At 34.4% G+C, this 24,452-nt stretch overlaps 3 protein-coding genes across 5 annotated transcripts; 2 read left to right on the top strand and 1 right to left on the bottom strand.

The window, feature by feature from the left end:
- Positions 1-7,025: 7,025 nt before the first annotated feature.
- LOC104733809 (uncharacterized) lies at positions 7,026-9,150 on the bottom strand. Of its 2 annotated transcripts, XM_010453358.3 has the most exons (2): positions 7,646-9,150; positions 7,026-7,573 (listed from the first exon to the last, which is right to left on the bottom strand). In XM_010453358.3, the coding sequence occupies exons 1-2, from the start codon at positions 8,799-8,801 to the stop codon at positions 7,329-7,331; spliced, it is 1,401 nt and encodes a 466-aa protein (XP_010451660.1). In that variant the 5' UTR covers positions 8,802-9,150; the 3' UTR covers positions 7,026-7,328. The 2 variants fall into 2 exon arrangements, with proteins under 2 accessions (XP_010451660.1, XP_087346045.1); XM_087489919.1 differs by having other exon boundaries at positions 7,026-9,084.
- A 3,725-nt stretch (positions 9,151-12,875) lies between these two features.
- LOC104733803 (cytokinin dehydrogenase 3) lies at positions 12,876-15,953 on the top strand. Its single transcript, XM_087489774.1, has 5 exons — positions 12,876-13,626; positions 14,593-14,720; positions 14,817-15,077; positions 15,193-15,461; positions 15,554-15,953. Exons 1-5 carry the CDS (start codon positions 13,014-13,016, stop codon positions 15,840-15,842), a joined length of 1,560 nt encoding a protein of 519 aa, XP_087345900.1. The 5' UTR covers positions 12,876-13,013; the 3' UTR covers positions 15,843-15,953.
- A 4,362-nt stretch (positions 15,954-20,315) lies between these two features.
- Positions 20,316-23,434, top strand: LOC104733789 (putative transcription factor bHLH041). Of its 2 annotated transcripts, none has more exons than XM_087478225.1 (7): positions 20,316-20,550; positions 20,697-20,834; positions 20,965-21,082; positions 21,270-21,335; positions 21,466-22,152; positions 22,360-22,731; positions 22,960-23,434. In XM_087478225.1, the coding sequence occupies exons 1-7, from the start codon at positions 20,429-20,431 to the stop codon at positions 23,023-23,025; spliced, it is 1,569 nt and encodes a 522-aa protein (XP_087334351.1). In that variant the 5' UTR covers positions 20,316-20,428; the 3' UTR covers positions 23,026-23,434. The 2 variants fall into 2 exon arrangements, with proteins under 2 accessions (XP_087334351.1, XP_087334355.1); XM_087478229.1 differs by having other exon boundaries at positions 20,354-20,550; positions 20,965-21,179.
- Positions 23,435-24,452: the final 1,018 nt, after the last annotated feature.

Below are 24,452 nucleotides of genomic sequence, written 5' to 3'. Positions count from 1 at the left end.
TTCAAAAGTTAGAACAGCATTATTTTTCACAAGTTTCAAGATTGGACTTTCATTGTTTATTACGAAAGAAGTTTGTGAGAAAGTTTATCGTACCAAATCAATCACGTCCGTTAAATGTGAGGAAAAACAAAACAAGAGAGATCGAAAAGACATGAATAATGGCAGAGAATCCAAGTAATTTTTTCTTTGTTTCATAGAAAAGAGCTGTAAGGAAATTTCCAAGATCTTGGACCCACGTCCAAGATTCCCTCATAACCATTTTCTTCAAAATCTTACCTGTTTTATCTCTAAGACACTTTGATTTGGTCGAAGATCGAGTTGATCTTGTCGTAGGATCCTGCCAGTGTCTAATTAATGTCACATTCTCTCTTCCGACACATTTCACAATCGTATAAAGCATGTCCTACGTGTCTCGTTTTTATCATGTCCAAGACTGTTTAGTTGTATCTGTTCACAAAGACATATGTGTCTTTTGTAGTATGTGTAATGTGCTAGTCATGTGTGTATTTCCGTGTAAGTACGTGATATACAGCAGACACACCATGTTATATACTGTATAATCGTAAGTTCGTAACTATTTGTTTATTAGTTGACTAAGTAAGAAACAATACTTTTCCGTAAGAATTAGAGTCAGAATCAATTGTTTAGACCTATATTTTTTTTCTTGTTAATCGAGAGATAAATGTCTTCTTCACGTAATGATTTAGAATCGAATGGTTGAGTCCGATTTAAAGCTAAACATACTTTTTTAAAGCCTTGGAAATCAATTAAACAGTAGCAACAGTTTGCTTAAGGCATTGATGATTGATTAAGAGATATTATATCCATGCGAACCAATTTTGTTACCAAGGAAATTTCGGTTAAATTTGAAATACAAAAACTTTGTTTTATATATAAGAGGAAAACATTAGCTTTTATCTTGTATTATCAGTATAATCGTAATCATTTTGTCATAATAAAGAAAACCGGACCATTTTTCTGACTTCAAATATAGTACATTCGAATATCTATCCGACAATTGTAAAACAGCCAGATTTTACTCTTGGAGGTTCCTTATTTCTAAAGATCATATTTTAATTGTAATATAATCTTGTTTCTTAGCTTCCTCACATTTATCATATTTCTTTAGAAAAGATTTGAGAATGATTTTATTTGGCTTTTTGTTTTATTGTGTTTTCTCTCTAACATTCTTTCTCTTCTAACTTGTGTTGATCTAATCGTGAATAGTATAGTCAAGATTTTTGATTCATAGATAAATTATGACTACGATGTGAGACCAATTTATGAATGAAATATATATGAAGAAACTGTATATAAATAAATTAAAAGAACTTAGAAACATGTAGATATAAATACAACAAATAATACCGAATTGGTAACTAAAAATGAACAAGTATATCATAATTTTGTATAATAAACCTATATATAATCGATGATCTCATATGTTGGAAGATAACAGTTACACGATAATTTACAGAAAAGAAAAGAACATGAAATAAAGAAAAACTTTTATATAAACCCACATCCTGTTATTCGTAATTGTTATAGTTAAATTTCGTTTTAGAACTATTTATGTAAGAAGAAATGAGAAAAAGTTGTGGTCCTTATAAACAAAACCTTATTTCAGTTGGTGTAAAGTTTACAGAAAACAAAAGAACATGAAATAAAACCACAGCTAGTGATGGGTGTGATGGAACTATCGAGGAATCTAGTCAAAGATTACGATATCAATTGTGGAATTCTAATGTAATTTGGATATGAGAATCAAACGATTTGACGATCAGTGAATAAGATTTACGTAAAAAAAAAAAACGTTGTGCAATTTCATTTTTCAATATATGTTGGTGGTTGTATAAACGGTGTTAGTACTTATTTTTAAAAGAAAATTATACATCAGAAGAAATCACTTCATCGCATTATCATATATATCCTCTACCTCTACTGAAATCATCCAAAACCCTGTAGAACATAACAGTATGTTCGAACAACAAATTTCAGTTAGTATGGAAATATGAATATTATATGTTGCTTTATATAACAATATCAAGTTAACAGATATCTCGACTTTTAAATGGATATTTTGCCATTTCAATGAAAAATATGTACAACGAAGAGAAGTGGTCCACTACACTTAGAATCCCTACGAAGATCTGCATGAATCTCATTAGTCCCCACTTTCACTTTCCTTTTTCCTTTTATTACCAAACCTAATTATTATAAATCGTATGGACTAAATTACCACATCCTCATAACATTTTAATTATGTTCACAACTAACTCAGTTTGTTTTTGTTTCTCGAAACTCGTAAAATTTTAAGACTATGGTAAGGATAAGGGTAAGGGTACTTACTATCACCAGTTAAGAAATTCAAATCAGTTAATGACTTTCACCAATACGTCGATCACATGCTCGGTCTATCATAAAACTCATATATTTTCATTTTTGTATCTCGATCAAAATATGTCTACATTAATTAAACTAATAATTTCTGATTTGTTTGACATACAAAAATCCAGGATTATAAAATTTTATAAAGCTCATATGTTTTAAGCTGTTTGCTTTTACTGTTTTATTTACAGCTGTACCAAATCTATTTTCCACTCTCCACATGTTTCAAGAAATTATTTTCAAACCAACATCTTAAAAATGTGGGTTTTGATAAAAACCAAAAAGCTTATTGTTTTAAAACATAAATTGAAATGTAGATGCTACCAAACTTCCCAATAACTTCTGAATTTTGAACTCTCCATCTAGTAGTTACATTTCTCCATCAAAAAACGAAAATGTATATGCGTATGCCTTTATTTTCCGAGATACGTATAACGTTTTGGTACGTGTATAATGCATTAATGCTTTCTTTTGTACGTATTAATCGTAAGTTTTGGCCGGCTGTGATGATCTGTTGTTGTACTTGATGTTGAAAACGTGGGTGTCGGAATGACTTGATTACTCCGCACTTTAAACGCATTTGAAATAAACTTTTTTTTTTGTCATCTAGAATTATATTTATCCAACAATGGAACCAAGGTGTTACAACTTGAAATTGGAACCAGAGAAACTACTTAAAGTTAGCCTAACCCACACACTTCTAGACTGATAGCTGGGTGGCTAAACACGATCTTGACCAGAAAGGCCCCTAAGGATCGCAACATACAATAGTCTCTTCACATCAGACTATTCACAAAAGAACTGACTCTCAAACAGAGGACAAACCCCTTTCCTCCATAAAGACGTTGCGCGTCCATTCAGGAAATCCTTGAGCTACATAAGACTGGAGGCACATATCTTCAGTAACGCTCCTCGCTATAAGGTTTGCTCCTCTGTTTGATGCAGCACATTCTAAAACCACTTTCCAATCCACAAAAGGACTTAAAGCTCTTAACAGAGCCGCTGAGTGGGGCTTAAAGGATGGCCAGGCATTAGGTCTATTCACCGCTCCTACTAAAGAGTTGTCTTGAAAGGAGAAAATGATTCTGTCAAGGTTGTGACTAGCCATACTTTCAAAAGTCCAAAGTAAAATCCTGAGCATAGCATCGGCTTTTGATGAGATGTTGGAAAAAGCTCGACGACTATGCAAGATCACTGTCCCTTCATCATCTCTTATGACCCAGGAGCCTCCTGCCAACTGATTTCTTTTTGACCAAGAAGAGCCTACATTACACTTCACCCAATCTCTTGGTGGTTTCTCCCATACTCTACAACTAGACCCCCTGTCCTCTTGATCTCTAGTCCGAATGGATTCTTCAGTTTCGACTAGTTGAGCCTCAAACCACTCTGCGACATCCTCTCTGATTTTTTCCACTGTTTCCACGGATGAGAAACTCTTACCCTCAAAGTTAAGTGCATTTCTGTTCCTCCTGATTCTCCAAACAATCCACGGAAAGGACTTTCGAAGCAAAGGAGGCCAAGCCCGATTGTCCCTGTTTTCCAGCAAGTGATACATGTTTGAAAAAACAGAGCCATTATTAAAGCCTTCTGGAGGAGAAGGAAAGTCAGAGATTGCCCAAACCTGCCTTGCAAGAGGACAAAGGAATAACGTGTGATTTGTGGTTTCACCTATCTCCCCACAAACCTGATAGGTCTCGTCAACTCTCATACCTCTTCCATTAAGGTTAGCTGCAACCGGTAATATACCGCTCAACACTTTCCATAAGAAAACTTTAATTTTTGGATCAGTTTGAAGCTTCCAAACTAGTTTTTTGAGTTCCAGCGTTGAAGGCTGAGTCGATGCTTCGTTTCTGAGGACACTGTTGGATTCTTGATCCGCTAGCCAGTAAGCTGATTTCACTGTGAAATCTCCACTTTTGTTAAACCTCCAAACATAGAAATCTTCTACGGAAACCATTGGTTTTATGGCCTTGATTTTTTGTATATCTTGAGGGAGGAATAAGTCGTTTAGAATTTCAATGTCCCAGAATCCTGTAGCCTGGTTAATTAGGGAACTGACCTTTAACCCGACTTCAAAAATCTGATTTTTCCTCCACGGAGCTCTTATTCCTTCATCCTCTAGCCATTGGTCGATCCAAACCCACATTGATTTGCCATTACCAACTCTTTTTATCAAGCCTTTCTTCAAAAGATCCCTGCCAAAGAGAATACTACGCCACCCAAAGGAGGGTCTCTGGCTAACAAAGGCTTCAAGGAAATTACCCTCTTCATAGTATCTACTTTTCAAAAGCTTTGACAGAAGACAGTTTGGGGACTGTAGAAGGCGCCATGCTTGTTTTGCTAATAAGGCTTGATTGAAGGATTTAATATCCCGGAAACCTAGACCTCCCAAGTCTTTCGCTAGGCATAGTTTATCCCAGCTCTGCCAATGAATTTTCCTTGAGTGTTCAACTGAGTTCCACCAGAATGAAGCCATTGCACTCTCCAGATTGTCACAGGTAGTTTTTGGGAGTTTGAAGCAGGACATTGCAAAAACTGGCATAGCCAAAGCCACTGATTTAAGCAATACCTCCTTACCTCCTTGAGACAGACATCTAGAATGCCAGCTTGAGAGCTTTTTCTTAACCCTGTCCTTTAGATAGTCCAGCATTTCTATCTTGGAACCGCTAAAACACTCGGGAAGACCGAGATAAGTACCAGCTCCACCCTCAGCCTCTATACCCAAAATTCTCTTGATACACAACTTGACTGGTTCTTCAACTTTATCTCCAAAAGTAATAGAGGATTTGCTTAGATTAATAGTCTGACGTGTTGCTTTACCGTAAATGCTCAGGATCTTCTGCAGAATCAAACTTTGATCTCTTGAAGCTTTACAAAGGAAGAGACTGTCATCTGCGAAGAGCAGATGATGAATTGCAGGTCCATTATCTGAAAACTGAATACCCTCTAGAACTCCTTCATTTTGAGCTTTGTTAAGGAGATGAGTCAGACCCTCTGTGCAAAGAACAAATAGAAAGGGGGAGAGGGGATCTCCTTGTCTCAACCCTCTTTGTGGCGAAATCATACCATAAGGTTTGTCATTGATTAACACAGAGTAGGTCACTGAGGATACACAGATCATGACCCAATTAACCCACTTTCTGAGGAACCCCAGTGCCAGGAGAAGAGATCTGAGGTAGCTCCATTCAACTCTATCGAAAGCTTTTGACATATCAGACTTTACCGCCATATATTCCACAGAGATTCTCGGGTGAACTTTCAAACTATGAACCAGTTCATGCGCAATCAAGATATTATCGGTGATTAGTCTCTCTGCTATGAAAGCTGATTGTGATTCAGACACTATCTCAGGCAGAAAAGGCTAAACTCTCTTTACTAAAATCTTGGATATGACTTTATAAAGAACCGAGCACAAGCTTATAGGCCTAAGATTAGCCATTTCAGTAGGATGGGTCGTTTTGGAGATTAAGCATAAGTGGGTATAATTCCACTCTGATGGCATCACTCCATTGACAAAGAAATTCTGGATTTCTTGAATAACCTGATTCCCAACTAAGGACCAGTACTGTTGGAAAAAGAGTGCTGACATACCGTCCGGACCAGGAGCACTGGCAGGTTTTATGGAGAAAACAGCTTCTTTGATTTCCTGTCCAGTGACTTCTTTGATCAAAACCGTATTCATTTCTTCTGAAACCCTATGAGAAAGCCCTTCGAACCAGCTTTGAAAGCTTGATGGATTAGAAGACGTGAAAAGAGATTGAAAATATGCAGCTGCCACTTCTCCTTTTGCAGCTTCAGAAACTTGTAAATTACCATTAACGTCCTTAAGTTTTTCAATTCTCTTTCTTTGTCTGTTCTCTTTTACCAAAGCATGGAAGAATTTGGAGTTCCTATTCCCGCTTCTTAACCATTTCTGTCTGCTTTTTTGTTTCCAGTACGACTCTTCCTCTCTGTAAGCTTTAGCTAGATTTTTTTCAGGAAGAGAACATGTAGCCTATCAGGCCAGACTTTCGACTGTTCCAGCTCTAAGGCAACTTCAAGCTGATGGATTTTGTCGAGGGAGTTTAAAGGGTTGTGCTTCTTCCAGGAGCTTAAAGATCTCCTACAGGCTCTTAGTCTATCTGCAACCGATAGATTGAAGCCAAATCTGCTCTTATTCCAAGAGTTGTTTATCGCCTCTTTGACACCTTCCTTGTGTAAGAATCTTTTGTCAAATCTAAACTGGCCTCTGTACGAATCTTGAGAGTTCATGAGCTTTAAAAGAATAGGTCTATGGTCCGAACCTCTAAAGTCCATGAAAAATTGGTTTGAGACCGGGAAATTACAGAACCAGTCCCTATTACCAAAGACTCTGTCAAGACGGCACTGGATCCAATGATCCCCCCTTCTTCCTGCCCAAGAAAAACTGTTGCCTTGACTGGGAAGTTCTGACATGTCGCAGGCACTGATCATATCATTAAAGGCTTTGAACTCATTATCATTTCTTCTTGGACCACCCAGTTTCTCACCATTGTGCATCAGGTCGTTGAAATCTCCAAACATGCACCATCTATCTCTTCGCCCAACGCCTATCCTTGAGATCCTCTCCCAAACTATACTTCTTTTCTTTCTGTCAGGGTCTCCATACACACAGGAAATAAAGAAATTGAATGCTCCAAACTGTACTTGAGCATCCAACAGATTTTTATCAACAAACTTGAAATCCACCTTTACAGAACTTTTCCAAAACAAAGCTAGCCCTCCACATTTTCCAACCGGCTCCACAGTATATACACGGTCGTAACCTAGCCATTCTTGTAAATCTACTAGTACATCTCTTCTGTGCATCGTTTCCATGAGGAACAACATCTCCGGGAAATGTTTTTTACGCATTTCCTTTAGACGGGGAATTGTCAAGTCATGAGACCGTCCCAGTCCTTGACAATTCCAGCTGATGATGCTCATTGGATGGTAGGCAATCCCCCCTTTGGGATCACCTCTTGAGGGTTTAGCTTTTGAGATTTTACAGTGCTTGGACCCACTCCAACTGTTTTTCTTTTTTCCTTACTACCCGACTGATCTTCACTACCCATCTCTCCTTGAGCATTTCCAGGCTTTGGTTTAGTTGATTGTGGAAATCTGTTGTTCTTTGTTGGTCTTTTTCTCGACTTGGCCTTGGTCTTATTCCTGACAATCCCGGAGGACCCTGCTACAAAAGAGCCAGGTCCATAAACCGTTGAATTGTCTTGGAATGGTTGAGACAAGGCAAGGAAACTACCTGAACTTTCCACTGAGAAGGAAGGATCCGCTTCCATCAACCATAATTTCTCCGGGACTGGGGAGAGCTGAGGTTGACCTTCTTTTGTCTTCATAACCAGCGAGCTTGAGGATTTTTCAGCTGTAGAGGAGCTCCCATAATTGAAAACTACTCCTTTGTCTTTGTTTATATTTTGGTGAAAAATTGGTAAGGGCTCCAACCTTAAAATTGACTTCTGAGCCAAAGGATCCATTTCAACTTCCCCCACTGAAGTTTTGACTTTATCAATCCTAAGCAGCTTTTCTTCTTCATTACAGACTCTCAAGTATTGTCTCATTCCTTCAAAAACCGATGGAGCTATTCTTGGTCTCCCCGTATTTGGATCTATTCCTACCTGATCTTCATTAAGAACTCCATACAAAGGATCAGATTCCTTCAGGACAGGAATCTTTTGAGGCTTCTCAAGAACAATACCCGCTCTTCTAGCATCTGCCAAGTCTTGTCTTTTCTTAATAAGCAAGGGGCACACATCTTTATCATGTGTCATTCTTTGACACTCGTAACACCTCTTCTGCACCCTTTCGTACTCGAAAAATACTGTTGCAGTACCACCCTTTGGGAGATTCACCGTTTTTGATCTTCTCAAAGGTCTTGAGACATCAAAGAGAATCTTCGCTCTAACGAACTCTTGAACCTGGGGTTTTTCAGTATCGAAAGCTACTTCTAAAACTTGATTAATCTGTTCTCCCAAAGCAGTAAGGGCCTTCTTAGTATAGAAATTGATAGGCAGGTTCCACATCTGAATCCAGATGGGCGTGAACTGCAGATAGTTATCTGGAGGTGACTCGTACCACCTATCCACCACTATAGTCCACTCGTTGAAAGTATGAACGCCTTTTTCAAGAACTTCAATCAAATCGTGTTCTGAATTGAAGAAAAATTGAAACCTCTCCTTTGAAAGCGCCACACCTCGAACTCTACCCAGCTTCTGCCACTTCCTAGGCATAGCTCGGATGAGTTGATCCATTGGCTGGCGATTTGGATTTAGAGTACGACCGACTAAACTCAACACGTTTCTTTCACAGGAAGAATACTCTGGTAAATCCGGCATATCAAAGGGCAGGTCTTCTTCCTCAATCGACATCGCCATCAAGGCTTTGTCCATCGCTGACGACATGGTTTTTTACTGTAACACCAAATAGATCTGAGATCTAAAAAACTGAAACTATCTTTCCGCTCTTTGTCTGAAAGCAAGAGTAACACCGAAGACTTTGAACGGAGGAACGACTGTTTTTAACCCGAAACACTCGAAATTATAATTCTTCAAGAGTGATGAATCTAAGAACAAACACTGAAAGCTGGAAAGATTCTCTGAGGGATGCGAAAAAGGATTAAACTGGATGAAACCAACTGAAGGAGGAAAGTTTTACCTCGGTCTAATCTCTATTTTAGCCTTAGTGGAAGACACTAAATTAGAAAGAGGGTCTTAAGCGAAAAAAGGACTGATTTTTCGTAGTCGACTAGTCGTTGTTATTTTTGGAAAAATAATGACCCTTTGCATTTGAAATAAACTAAATCCGCACTTTTTTGTTTGGTAAAATAAAACACCTAACAGTCACTATTTATTCACGTGGCAAGTTTAAAGAACTTTGATCGTGGTTTTACTATCTTCATGATGTTTCTGATCCCATCTACACCAATATAAATTCATCCATCATTGCTTAATTCCACTCCCCCTTAAACTCTAATCTAAATTATATATATATATATATATATATATATATATATCTCTCAAAAAAAACTAATCTAAGTACATGTATGAATGATGTTCTGATATTTCTCAAAGGAATTAATGATTGATCTATAAAATTCCACTCTATGGGACCATGCATTGTGTCTATATGTGTGTTTCTGTATGGTATGTATCTATAGATGCATATGAATATAAATGTGAAATCTGTATGGGTTAATTTTTTAGGTAAACCCCTTAACCAAAAAAAAGATTAAAGTGAACTGTTTTTTTTTTTGGTTTAATGTTAAAATTTATACCAAATAAAGAAAAGTTTACATTTTATAATGGAAACCTATAAACATACCGAACTGTAAAATAGAGAGAACAATAGAAAATGATACATGATACATCTTGAGCTTATGCCACACTTCAAGTGGACCAGAGATACAACGAAAGTAAAAATCAAGGAGATAGTAGTGAAGAGAAGGATCCTAGGACGAGAAGGAGATGAGTCGGTTACGCATGGTGCGATCGATAAGAATGAATTGTTATTTTGCACAAATTGAATTTCAATTAATTTTTAGGTCCAAACGTTTCGCAAGGCAAATAGTTAGAATGAAAGCTTTGCACACGCCCGAGAGGAATTAAGCTCTACATCTACTTAGATGGCAATAACACTACCAATTATGAGAGTCCAAAAAAAAAACAAACCAATTATTAGAATCCATTTTTTTCGCCAAACTCGTTTATCATAATTTATAAAAGTACAACACTTATTGGTGCGTCGCACATGCGTTTAGAATCTTATAATGATGAATGGATAATATAAATGAAGGGAACATATAAGGAGCATGATGATGCATGGCCAAAAAAAGGTTTAAGACAACTCAAAACACTATTTACTTTATTTAAATTAAAAGGGATACGAATATAACAAAATGTGCCCACGAGTTGAAATCATTACCCTTATATCCTTTAAAAAACAATCTCGCCAATCCAGTTCCATTATTATTACAACTTATGCAGCTCATGGAATTTTATTGATTTTCTCGGTAATTTATTATTAAATTCTTTTTAGCACAACCTTTAATCACTTGTCGTTTTGGTCGTCGCTCATAGATTATTTTCTTAAATCATCATGAATAATTTCGCGACACGAAGTTAGAAAGAAAGAAAATGACAACCACACGTGCGTCTAGCACAGTTTTGCTGTCCGGCTGTAATGCTGTATGTCTTTTTACTTTTCTTACATAGTATAAAATTTCAGTCGATAATCCTAAAAAATTAGCCATGTGTTCGGAAGAAAGATTATGGTTAAAACAAATCATCCTAGAAAATAATAATAATAAGAAAAATAATAATATTTTTTTCTGTAACACACAGTGAGAACCTAATAAAAAAAATTGAACGAGGGTGTCAATGAACATGACATATAGTAATAATATGTATGATCAAATTGAACTAATTAACGATTCAGTATATAAGTTCCCACTGAGCAAGTGAGCATAACTATATATTTTGTATCCCTCCTAACTATACTCGTTCTTATCTTGTTATATTGCTTAAAATATTTCAGTTCCCTCAATAAATAACAGTAAAACATTCATAAAAGTAATGCAAATGTGTTTTTGCAGCGACAACAAGTTTACATGTGGCAAAAGAAGCAAACATAACGAAATCTTGAGGATATTCCATGTCTTGCTTTTTATTGTTTATTTAACGCGGCACAATGATTAATCACGAATCTACAATTGTATTTAATTGAAATTGACAAAATAGTTTATTGCATCCCTTTTTAATATTTTATAGGCACTTTTCGATAGCCGTAAGGAAGAAGATCTTATAGATTCTTTTGATGATGACCTAATTGTGACAAGGAAACATCATCTAGTAGGGATATTCATGAGAAATATTCTCCAACAAAAGAACATTAATATATATGCAAAGTGTTATAGATCCGACTGGTTTCTACAGTAACAAAATGATAAGATATTTTTATTTTATTTTTGTACACTTATAAAGAAGAATATGACAATAGCCATATAAGAAAAGGCGGATTGTATATGTTAACATGGATGGTTAGCATGATGATTAGCGGTTTAATCAACATAATCGATCAATAACAACAACAAAATGTATTATTCAATTTGAATAAGAAAACAATTTTTCAATATATATATATAGAAGAAAAACCTATGTTTGTTTGGTGAATTTAAAAAGACATCTGTAAATCATACATCTTTCAAATAGTTAGTAACCATGTTGTTCCAACTTATAATTTAAAAAAATATATATTTAAATGCTGCAGCCACTTCTTACATATGTTCGTTTTGATTGGTAACAGAATAAATTGTTCATGCACAAACCATCTCCAAAAGATACTGCAAGTTTAAGCCGATTAAGAAACTCATATTTATATATACTAAATAAAACTCCATACTGTACTTGAAATTTGTTTGGCTGTTTGCCGAAGTGTTTTCATTTTTAGGTTTAAGAAAATAAAACATTATTGAGCTGATGAATGGAATTCTCACAGGTTTCTTGATCTAAAGTACAGATATCTTCTAGTTAACATCATTAAAAAGACTTTCTTTGTATAGACTGCAAAGTTCAAGGCAATTTGAACTCCCATTAACTAGATAAAAAACTTAGCCAAGTTCTAATATAAAAAGTCTGATCAATCCGAAGGTTAGGATAACGACATGTCCCTGGGAAAATATGGTACATGGTGATCTAAGGCCAATCTCCAATCCCCATGATGATTATGGTACATGCTCATATAATTCTTTTTGCTAATTACAACTAATCACAGTTATGATGGGGATTATGGTGGTGGTGGTGGTGATGATGACACATTACAATATTATGTTAGTTATATTTATTATCGTTAATCAATTTATTAGTTTAATCTACAATATATATTAGTGGATATTAAGTGTTTATTTGAAAATAGTGATTAATTCTTTATAGACATGCATATATATATTTGATTACATCTAATTTGAATATCCAAACTGCATTACCTGGTTCATGAAAACCATTATACATTTTAAGGTTTGATGAGATGTGAAGGCTAATTTTTTTTTTCTTGACGCAGTGTATGAATATACTATACCGACTCTTATCAATGTAGTAATGTACAAAATGGACCGTGGAATATTTTTCCAAAACCATTTGACTAGCGAGCTAGATCGCGCCTGTTTAAACAGTTACAGCTAATATTGTTGTCTATTGAAAGTTGAAACCAGTGGTTTGTAAATTTAGAGTCTCACGTCATCTCTGTGATAATATTACAGAACTTATATGAGTTTAATTAGTATAGGAATATGTATGTAATAAGTTATTACATTAAAAGATACTAGTAGTCAATAGTATAAATATTAACTAATGGAGTACTTCAGTACACAAGAATAAATTTTGTTTCAAATAATTTAAAACGGGGTTAATTAAATATTACACAGAAGATACTCGCACAAAACAAAATAACTTACACAAAGAAAAAGAAAAAAACAAGAACCCGTCCAATACATGTGTCTACATGCGTGGCATTAGTGGCTATAAATATACAGCTACTACTACTCTTCATTGACACAAATCAAGCTTAAGTGTAAATTAAAACAAAACAAAAAAAAAAAGTTCTCAGAAGAAAAAAAAAATATGGCGAGTAACAGTTTTCGTTCGCAAATTCATCTTGGAGTAATAATAATTTTAATCATCATTACTCTTTTAACTCCGATCACAACCTACAACACATCACCACAACCATGGAATATTCTTTCCCATGACGACTTTGCCGGAAAGCTCACCACCGCCTCCTCCTCCATCGAATCAGCCGCAACAGATTTTGGCCACGTCACCAAAATCTTCCCATCCGCCGTCTTAAACCCTTCCTCCGTCGAGGACATCACTGATCTCCTAAAACTCTCTTATGACTCTCAACCCTCTTTCACTCTAGCTGCTCGTGGCCACGGACACAGTCACCGTGGCCAAGCCTCGGCTAAAGACGGAGTTGTGGTTAACATGCGGTCAATGGTAAACCGGGATCGAGGCATCAAGGTGTCTAGGACCGGTTTATATGCTGACGTGGACGCTGCTTGGCTTTGGATTGAGGTGTTGAACAAAACGTTGGAGTTAGGGTTAACGCCTGTTTCTTGGACGGATTATTTGTATTTAACGGTCGGTGGAACGTTATCTAACGCCGGAATCAGTGGACAGACGTTTCGGTACGGTCCACAGATCACTAATGTTCAAGAGATGGATGTTATTACAGGTACGTACCATGATTATCTTCACATAAAAATACAATAATAGTGATTTTTATTTTATTTTTTACTTCGTACGTTTCTGATTTTAAAAAAAAACTTCGTACGTTTTTTCGTCTTTTCATTTAGATTTTGTTTATGCTCTTTTGGTTATGCTCTTGTTTTGTTTGTATTGTTTGTCTCTTTTTACTTGTTTCTCGAACTTGGTTGATTGCTTTTCTTCTTTTCACACATCAATCTAATCACATATCTTTTTTTTTTGTCTAAGGTTATAAAAAAACTACAGACTAGGTAAAAAAATAGGTGGTTGTAATAAGGCTATTTCTTCTCTGAATGGTATGAATTTTCCTTAATAATATAAACATGCACATGTAAATGCAAAGGTCGATTTATCAGTAGAAGATTTTTTTTAGTGAAATTTTTTTTTCTTTTTTGATAAAGTCTTATATATTATGAAAATTTCCTTGAAACTAATTCTGATTTCTGCGAAATTTACATGGTCATATATTATGTAACGGTTCATAAAAACCCGATGAACAAGAAAACAAAACTAAATCAACCAAATGGTCCCACGCGCATAATTTTACACGAGGTTTCTTGTGGCATAAGGACAAAACTCAAAAGTTCGTAAGTCATAACGTTTGGTCCTAACCAGGTGTAGGATTTTTAAGTAACAGTCAGTTTTCTTACTGTAGCTGTACCCATTATGTCCTGATGTCCACATATGTTGGTCTCAAGTGTAGTTAGCTTACGAAGACTTTCTAGTTCCGTTGTTTGGTTAGGAGATAACATAATTTAATGAGACCGACTTTAGCACTTTAGGCTCTATATGATGATGATACTTTTTATTTATATGTAACTCGTCGCATTGTTCTATATTATTCTTTGTAAACTCATATATAACGGTCCACATTTGTTGAATTTTTTTTGCTAAAATTTCCTAATTTGGGTCAATATATATTTTTGTATTATAGGAAAGGGAGAGAGTGCAACTTGTTCCAAAGATATGAACTCGGATCTTTTCTTCGCCGCGTTAGGAGGTTTGGGTCAATTTGGAATAATCACAAGAGCCAGAATTAAACTCGAAGTAGCTCCGAAAAGGGTATGCTAAAATTGTAAATTATGCAATAAATAAATAAATTTTTATTAAGCTTATAACTGAACATACAAGTATATGCATTTTTTTGGTTTTTTGCAGGCCAAGTGGTTTAGGTTTCTATACATAGATTTCTCCGAATTCACAAGAGATCAAGAACGGTTGATATCAGAAACGGACGGTGTAGATTTCTTGGAAGGTTCCGTTATGCTGGACCATGGCCCACCGGATAACTGGAGATCCACGTATTATCCACCGTCCGATCACTTGAGAATCGTCTCAATGGTCAAACGACATCGTGTCATCTACTGCCTCGAAGTCGTCAAGTATTACGACGAAACTTCTCAATACGCAGTCAACGAGGTCCGTACATAAATAATACAAGCATGAATCACATACATGTATAATTGGGAGATCTTTACGCAATAATTATAAGTAACTATTCATATAATTAAATATAATTATTTAAACCATGCAGGAAATGGAGGAGTTAGGCGAGAGTCTAAACTTTGTAAAAGGGTTTATGTACGAGAAAGATGTGACGTATATGGATTTCTTAAACCGGGTTCGTACCGGAGAGCTAAGCCTGAAATCCAAAGGCCAATGGGATGTTCCACATCCATGGCTCAATCTTTTCGTACCAAAATCTCAAATTTCAAAATTCGATCATGGTGTTTTTAAGGGTATTATCCTAAGAAATAACATCACTAGCGGTCCCGTTCTTGTTTATCCCATGAATCGCAACAAGTAAGTTTTGATATGAAGATTTTTTATATATTTCCACATTTCTATAAATCAGAAAATAAATTTAGTAACTAAATTTTGGGGTCTTTTCTCAGGTGGAATGATCGGATGTCAGCTGCTATACCTGAAGAAGATGTGTTTTATGCGGTCGGTTTTTTGCGATCCGCAGATTTTGACGATTGGGAGGCTTACGATAGAGAAAATATGGAAATACTGAAGTTTTGTGAGGATGCTAATATGAGGGTTATACAATATCTTCCTTATCATTCATCACAAGAAGGATGGGTTAGACATTTTGGTCCGAGGTGGAATATTTTCTTAGAGAGAAAGTACAAATATGATCCCAAGATGATATTATCCCCGGGACAAAACATATTTCAATAAATAATCTTGTGTTAGTGTTAGACGATAAGTCGATAATGAATTCTATTGTTAGCTAATCTTTCTCATCACTTTGTAAATATCTCTATTTAGTCCAAGCTTTTCTTTGTTAAATCAATTTTTGATAGAGATATGAACAGTGTAGTGTTTATACTACATTTTCCACGTGAACAAATTAAGAAAATTCAACCTATATATCGGTGGAAGATTTTGGCTATAATTAACAACATGAAATAAGAGCAAAATGTTAGTGTAAGAAAATGGAAATATTGATAGGAAAAAAGTGGAAATTGATAGGAAAGTAAAAGACATGGAGCCTGTTCGTTTGGTCGCTGCAAGTATCTGCGGCTGCGGCAACCGCATGTATCGTTGTTTGTTTGGTTGCCGCAGTGTTTGCGGCAAGACGCCGCGGCGAATACTGATTTTAATTTTGGACGTCGATTAGTTGCGGCGATCAAAAATGTTGCGTTTGCCGCAGTCGTTGTCGCTGCCGCAGCTGCATGCGTCAACCAAACGAACACGGCCATGATCATGAGATGCGAAAGTAAGTCTCTAAATGTGAAAACTATCTTTTTTTCGTAAAGAAAATTTTGACATATACATATACAGTATATGATATACTACATTTGATTAAAGCAATAACAAATAATTATTATGTCTGAGAAATGTCCCCAAATCTTTTTGTTACAGTCTGCGGGAAAGAAGGAGACATCCACACTTCTTGCCACCTTTCTGTTTTTTTATTATTCGGCTTAATTTTAAAATTACTTCCTTTCTGTACTTTGAAGATCTTGGTCGAACAAAGTCCACGTATATATATTATGTTTTTCATTTTCCTTTAAGCGTCGGATGTTTATTTTGGTCTCAAATGTTTTCTATTTTTTTTAATTAAAAGGTCTTAACTGTGTCGTGTTAAGATTAATAATCACATATTGACATAACTTGTAGAATGTAATTATTTCCATCAATGCATCTCTTTGCTTGATTAATCAAAATTTAAATCCTTTTGCTTTTCAGGAAAAACGACATATTCCATAAAGATATTCTTCTGTTCACCTTCTTCTATTATAGTATAAATAATTTATAATATGATTAAATCAATTATAATATACATACATTTGAAAATATAATTTGTTATAAACTATTTCATTATATCAATTGTAAATAGAGGAAAAACGACAAAAACGTCGTGAAAAGTGGGTATCATATGATGAAAGTTGCAGCCGTTAGCTTTCTGATCCGTAGGAATCTCCAACCTAATTTTTAATATAATAAAATGTATATCAATTTATAAAGACATATACAAATTAAACTTTATATTATTATCTAAAAAAGTTGAAGCATTTGCTATCTACCATTATTTTATAGTGCAAAATCTCTTCTTCTTTTTTTTGTTTTCTTACAAAATCTCATTGCATCATTACTAAAAATACGATCATGAGATTCCCTTGTATATCTTATCCTTTTTCGTGTAATTACATCCCAAATTTTCTAGTATAATTTTTATATATCAATTAAAATAAAAGTAATAGGCGCGACTTAGGAAATTTATCATGGGCCTCGTATATACAGCCCAAATATCAAACGTAGAGCTCTGGGCCTCGGAGTACACTACGTGCTGGTTTTCTCAATATTAACGACATGTTGTTCGTTATCATGAATGTAGAAAACGAAAGAATAAGCAAAGCAAGTGGCAAATTGTCAATGTCATAGACTCGCATAGTTATGGTGAATGTTTTATATATTTCGTAATAATTTATAATTTAAGAGCTTATATATTATGGTGAATGTTTTTTTTTTTTTTTTTAAAAAAGGGGTTATATATTTTTTTAATTATTATTATGGTGAATGTTCCAAATTCGACTAAGATAAAGTAACTCCCACCGTCGAATGTGTAATCATTTTTATGTTTATCTACAATGTAGTATTTAATTAGTTAATTGATCCGTAAAACCAGTTATTAATTTACGAAACTACATGCAGGTCGTGAATAATGCAAAGTAATTATTTTTGGCGAAAAAAAATTATGAAGCTATTGGTTCATGTCGGTGTGTCAAAACTCAAAAGTCCAAAGTGCATCTGTGCATGAGATTAACGGATCTTGTCGATGTGAACTTCTTGACATTGTGAATAACGAAACTTGGATTTTAATTTACTCGTTAAGCAGAACGAAACGTGCATTTAATTTACTCGGTAAGAAAGATTCTCTACATTTTAATTTTAGGAAATTGATTGATACAACTTGGCCAAACCATTTTTTGTGGTGGTACACAATCTAAATGTGTACTATAGAATTATTCGTCTAACCAAATGTGGTTGTGATAACGTTCCATCAGTTTTGTTTTTTGTTTTTTCCTTATGTACACATGATTAGTCTAGAAATTGCAAATGATATGAACCACAATTAGAGATGTCAAACGGGCCGGCCCGCGTCCATCTGGGCCGTCCGCGGCGGGCAGTTTCAATTTTTTGGACCGCGACGGGCCGGCCCGCTAAACCCGCAGACATAAAAGATATGTCCAAGCCCGCCCCGCTAAGCCCAGCGGGTTAACGGGCCAGCCCGCGGGCCTAAATAATATATTATCAAAATAAAATAAAATTAATAAATTATAATTTAAAAAATAATTTTAAATAAAATTAATGTTTATATTGATTATTTATAGATGTTTTAATTTTTTATATTAAATTTATTTGTATTGTCACATAATTTTAAAATATATATGTTTAAAATAATATAAAAATAGTTATATATCTATATTAAATATTCATTTTTATTTAATAATTAAAGACCACGGGCCGACCCGCCAACCCGCAGACATAATCCGCTATAACCCGCAATCCGCTTGGGTTAGGCCCGTAAGGCCTGCTTTTTAATGGGTTTAATATTTAGTATCCATACCCGCCCCGCAAAAGTACTATTTGGGCTAGGCCCGCGGGCATGGAACCCGCTTGACACCTCTAACCACAATATAAGTCCAATTACTTGCTCATGACTCGTTTATGGTCCCAACATACGAATCAAATCATTTTTTTTTGGGTTGAGTGACATACTTTTCCATGTTTTATTTGACAGATAAATAACTTTCTCATGTAATAATAGAAAACAAAATCAGAACTGTCTTGTGTTGTTTTCTATCGGATTCGATATTGAGAGAAGCCTAACCTGTGAGTGAGAAAGTGTTTTATTTTCAAAGTTTAAATTTATAAAAATAAATAATACTTTAATAGTCATCGTCTTTTTATTCAAAAACAATATCTGGCTTTTGCTGGATACATTAGAATTAAAAATGGCATACCTTACCTAGCTTACCTTATCAACAGTTACCATATAGTTGATGATACTTGAGAAAAACAACAGTTGGTGGTTATATAGTTCTAGAAGCTTATGATTTCTGCTAGATATTATATTGGATAGGATTGAATATATTGTGTAGGACACATAATGTTATACTAGTACTAATTCAGAAAGATAGTTCTAGAGGCGATGTAACAAGGAATATTAGAACAATTATTATATATATAATCTGAAAAGGATGAGAATGGCAAAGGAACGACATAAAAATCACATGATTATACCTTTTTTGGTAATAGTAAAGATTCTTCAAAAATAGACAATTAGTTATAGAATTCTTTTTTTTTTCTTTCAATGGTTTGATAAATTACCAGTACTTATAAAGAATTAAAGAAACTCATGACGTCGTTTTTGGCCACTCTCATTAATTGATTAATTAAGAGACAAATAGAAACAAAACTTTTCTTGAAATTTTCACAAAGCTACTATAGCAACAAATGAATTATCAAAGCTAATAACCTTATATATTATCTGTATAGTTAAACAGATTGAATATCCTGTAAATTCAAAACATCTAGATTCACTTCCGAGTTTCTAACTATTACTATCCATATATCCGTTATTTTCAAATATTCTTTATAAATTATTATTACACACACACTTAACTCTCTCAATCCATAAAATTTAAATAATTATAATATTTTAAAATTTTAAAGTAGCATATTAGGTAATTATTCAAAAATCATATATGAAGAAAATTTTAAAATCTATTAGCTATCTAAATTTTTTGAAGTGTATAACACAAAATTTTGATAATTATTTTACCACTAACCTTAGCATAATGATATAATGTACTAGTTTTTAATTTTTGATGATTATTTTTAATTTTTGAATTTAAAATTTACTAGTTTTGGTAACTAAATAATTTTTTTGTCTTTATTAAGTTAAAACAACATATACTTAAATTTATGAGAAGGGTTTGTAATATAATAAGATCAAAACAAAATAATTGAATTTGCCATCCTCTCTTGACCGTGTTTCAAAACTTCGATACATTTGACTTTGACTCTCTCTTTGTAAGACATCTCTCTCTATCTCTCTCTTTTGGCTGCTTCTTCTCTCTACTTTTCTCCACTTTAATATTTTCTTTCTTTTGTTTGAATAGAAAATTAATAATGAAACGAATAATTTTCCCTCCCTCCCTCCACCCCTCTCTCTCATTATCACAGAACTAAGCAATGAAGCTCTAATTATCTCTTCTTCTTCTTCAATTCTCAAAATCTTCAATTTGTGTGATATGGACGCATTCTTCTTAATGGATGATTCGAATACACGGAAACAGTTAATCGCGTCTCTAGCTCATGCTTTCGGATGCGTTTATGTTTGTCTATGGTCTTATTATTTTCCACGGCCTTCTAAGTAATAATCATATCTTCTTCATTCTCAATCTTTACATATATTACACATGACACATTTATACACATAACACATTTATGTTCATTATATATATAATGTATAGATGTTTTTTTTAGTAAACATGATGCATTTGATTTTGTGTTGCACAGCTATTTGATATCAATGGATGCATTTTACAATGAAGCTTCTCAAGAACCACCTTCTTCTTCTTCTTCTTCTTCTTCTCGAAGTTTAGCTAGAAGCTTGCTCCTTGAGTATCGCCAATCTCTTATCCCTCTCCATAATGGGTATAAAATTGTCATCAATTCAAGTCATTAATGTATATGTATGCACATGAAGTGTTTACGTTCGTGAATATACGTACGTACATGATTAATTATAGTATATAATTTTAAAAATAAAATATGTACATGTCAGGCATGTACCAAGCATGGCGTTCATGAACAATCTTCCATACGTAGAGATTCGACAACAAGAAATTCAAAGGCTTCCTTATAACGACGCACAACGTCTCTTCTATCAGGTCATTATTATTGCAATGATCAATTAGGATTATTGTAATTATGAATTCACTAATAACCAATTCTTCATCTCGTTTCATAATTGGTCGCGTGCAGGAAGCCAAGATTCAGGTACACTATTTCATTTTCACAATATTTCAACAAAATGTAACTAATATATACATGTAAATTTAATGTTGTAAAAATGTGTATTATGATCAGACGGTGATATTCATGGGTTGCCGTAGCGGCGAGATCGAACTCGGAATGACGTATGATGCTGCAAATGTATGAATCTTTTTTTTTGTTTTTTTCTAATAACACCATACACATTTATTAATTACTTGAATTAATATTTTTAATGTCTCTCTCACTAATCTTTATATAATAAAGTCGCATTGACTCGACTCAACGACAGATGAAAATAGAAGAAAGTCTTCGAGAATGGTTCCCTGAAGATTTCAATAGAAACTCTTCTCCGATAAACTCCGACTATCTCCGGCCACCGCGTCATCCATCTACATCTTCTTCTTCTCTTAGTCCCAACAACGTCTCCGAATATTCCTCTCTTTTATTCCCACTCATCCCTAAACCTTCAACGACGACTGACGCGGTTAACGCTCCGGTACATCAACTGCTAGCTCCGATCAATATGATCCACCAACAACTACAACAACAAGAGCCTTTGTTCCGTAACCGTGAACGTGAGGAAGAAGCAATGACGCAAGCTATCTTAGCGGTTTTACGGGGGTCGTCAAGTCCTCCGTCTACTTCTTCCTCACCGCTACGTAAAGGAAGAGCCACCGCTTTTAAAAGATATTACTGCATGATTAGTGGCGGAGGTAGAGTGCCGCCGCCTAGTATGCGGAAGCAAAGCATGATGAAAAGAGCGATTACGTTTTACAATAGGCTTAACATTCAACGGAGAGAGCGTTTTGTTAGGGAAAACGCTACTATGGCCGGAGATGGAAGCGGTGGAAGTGGCGGGGCTGGACGTTCGCCATCCACGACGCAGTTGCATCATATGATATCGGAGAGGAAACGGCGAGAGAAGCTTAATGAGAGCTTTCAAGCATTGAGATCTCTCCTTCCTCCGGGAACTAAGGTATGTGACATGTCATTTTTTTCATAAATTTTATATGTTGTTTATGCTATAAACACTTTGGCCATGATTAATTATTGTTTCTGTTCAATTTACAGTTATCATTAATATCTTAAAACTTTTTTTTTAAGGATATTACATATGCTAATATAAGATTTGACCATGATATATATAGTGGAGCTAATGTTATGAGTAAATATATGTGAACAGAAAGATAAAGCATCGGTCCTCACCATTGCAAGAGAGCAACTATCTTCTTTGCAAGGCGAGATTTCAAAACTCCTAAAGAGAAATCGGGAGCTAGAGGCGAAGCTAGCCGGAGAAAGAGAGATTGGAAATGATTTACAACCCGATGAGAGGTTTAACATTTGTATAAGACATATACCGGAATCAACATCTAGAGAGAGGATGTTGGATCTAAGAGTCGTTCTAAGAGAAGACATCATTAGTGTTGACGATTTGATGATAAGGCTTCTCGAATTCTTGAAGCAAATCAACAATGTGAGCTTAGTATCAATTGAAGCTCGAAGTCGAGCTAGAGATAGTTCGGTTGTTCTTGTGAGCTTAAGGCTCAAGATTGAGGTAAAGTAACATCTTAATTCATTTTATCAATTTGGTTTCTGTTAAGGTAATACATTATTTGAGATTTTACTCTTTTTATAATTCCAAATGAATTGATTTGATAAAGTATAGATTAATTTATTTGATACGATAAGTAGATAATCACTGGTCTGGTCTTGACTAAAAAAAAGTTTTAGTCATCGGAATAAAAGAACCTCAAAGTTTTTGGAATTATTTATTATATTGTAGGGTGAATGGGACGAATCAGCCTTCCAGGAAGCAGTCAGAAGGGTTGTTGCTGACTTGGCTCACTGACAACAAGTTTGATTATTTCCTAATACTCTATAACTATATATTTTAATTTTATAGTCTTTTCCACACTTACAATTTACAAATTAGGTTTTAATTTATTTTTTAAAAATTATTTCTATCTTTCTGTCGATTTTTTTTTCAGCCTTCGTCGCTATTTTGTGAATAAAGTCATTACCATAAATTTGTAACAGGTAATAATTAGTATCTTCATTTGTAATAGGTAATAATTAGTATTTTGGGACATCATCTCTATATACGATTGATGTTTTTTGTTTTGTTTCTTTTAATTAACAATTCGTGTATTAGTTTAAATTCTTTAACTTTTTATGATTAATGGGTCGAGTCACAAATTGTACTTCTCCATACTACTTCAAGTTGTAGTTGATATTAATGTATTAATCTCTCGATCCAAGTCATCCTTCTAAAATATAAAAATATGAAAAGTTTGTGTCACGATCTATATAATCTTTCCTATGTTCTTGTGGCTGATATCAAATTTCTTTTGTCGCCCAAATTGACTGAACTTTTCTTGCTAAATGGAAAAAAACAAACGACAAGGACATATATATATATAGAGATAAAAAGAAAAAGAAGACATACCGATATCGATGGGGGTTTTCGCCAAACAATGTTTTTGATGATAGTTACATAAACTAAGACCAAAGTTTACAAAAGGAAAACATAGTTTCTTTATACAATAATGGTTAGATAACGCACGTTATTAGATACTATCCGATCTATGATTTGATTAGTACGTATGAATAGGAAATATTATTCGTCAAAGCTATATATAATTGTCAAAAAGGAAACCAGTGTGGGTGTAAGTGTCACAAAACAAAAAGTTGGGGCAGTCTGCAGAATATTCAGAACTTAAAGATTTGGATTTGGAGGACGGCAGTTTTGACCCAATGAAGATTAAGATTGAGGTTGAGAAAGAACCTTCTAGGCAAAACCTTTTCCCTCGTAAAGCAACTTTTTATATTAAACATTTTTATGACATTAAAATAGTAACAACTGTTTTTTTTAACTTAGCTACTTAAGGCTATTATATTAACATTTTTATGATATTGTATATTGAGAAAGTCTTACTATACACTATTACACTAAACACGTGAAACTTTGAAGATTATGCTTCTAGATACTTAATGATGAAAAGAATATTGACTACTTGTTATGGAAAAAAGTGAGCTCAAAAGCTTAGTTAAATGTTATTTTTTTGTTAAAGAAAGAAGTTAAAATGTCTGGAAACATTGTATAAACTATATCGCTTTCAACGTTATGAATCCACTCACTCTAGACACTAATATAGTGTGTAACTGTATCTACGTAGTTTTTTTACATCGCAATCGCTCAAAACCAAAAGTCCCAACCCAACCCCATATACATTTGCCAAAATGGAATGATTTGATTATTTAATTTTCAAATGTTAA

The sequence above is a fragment of the Camelina sativa genome, chromosome 2, assembly GCF_030686135.1.
Source record: "Camelina sativa cultivar CO46 ecotype springtype chromosome 2, ASM3068613v1".
NCBI classification, from domain to species: domain Eukaryota; kingdom Viridiplantae; phylum Streptophyta; class Magnoliopsida; order Brassicales; family Brassicaceae; genus Camelina; species Camelina sativa.
This window is presented reverse-complemented; position numbering and strand designations above follow the sequence as displayed.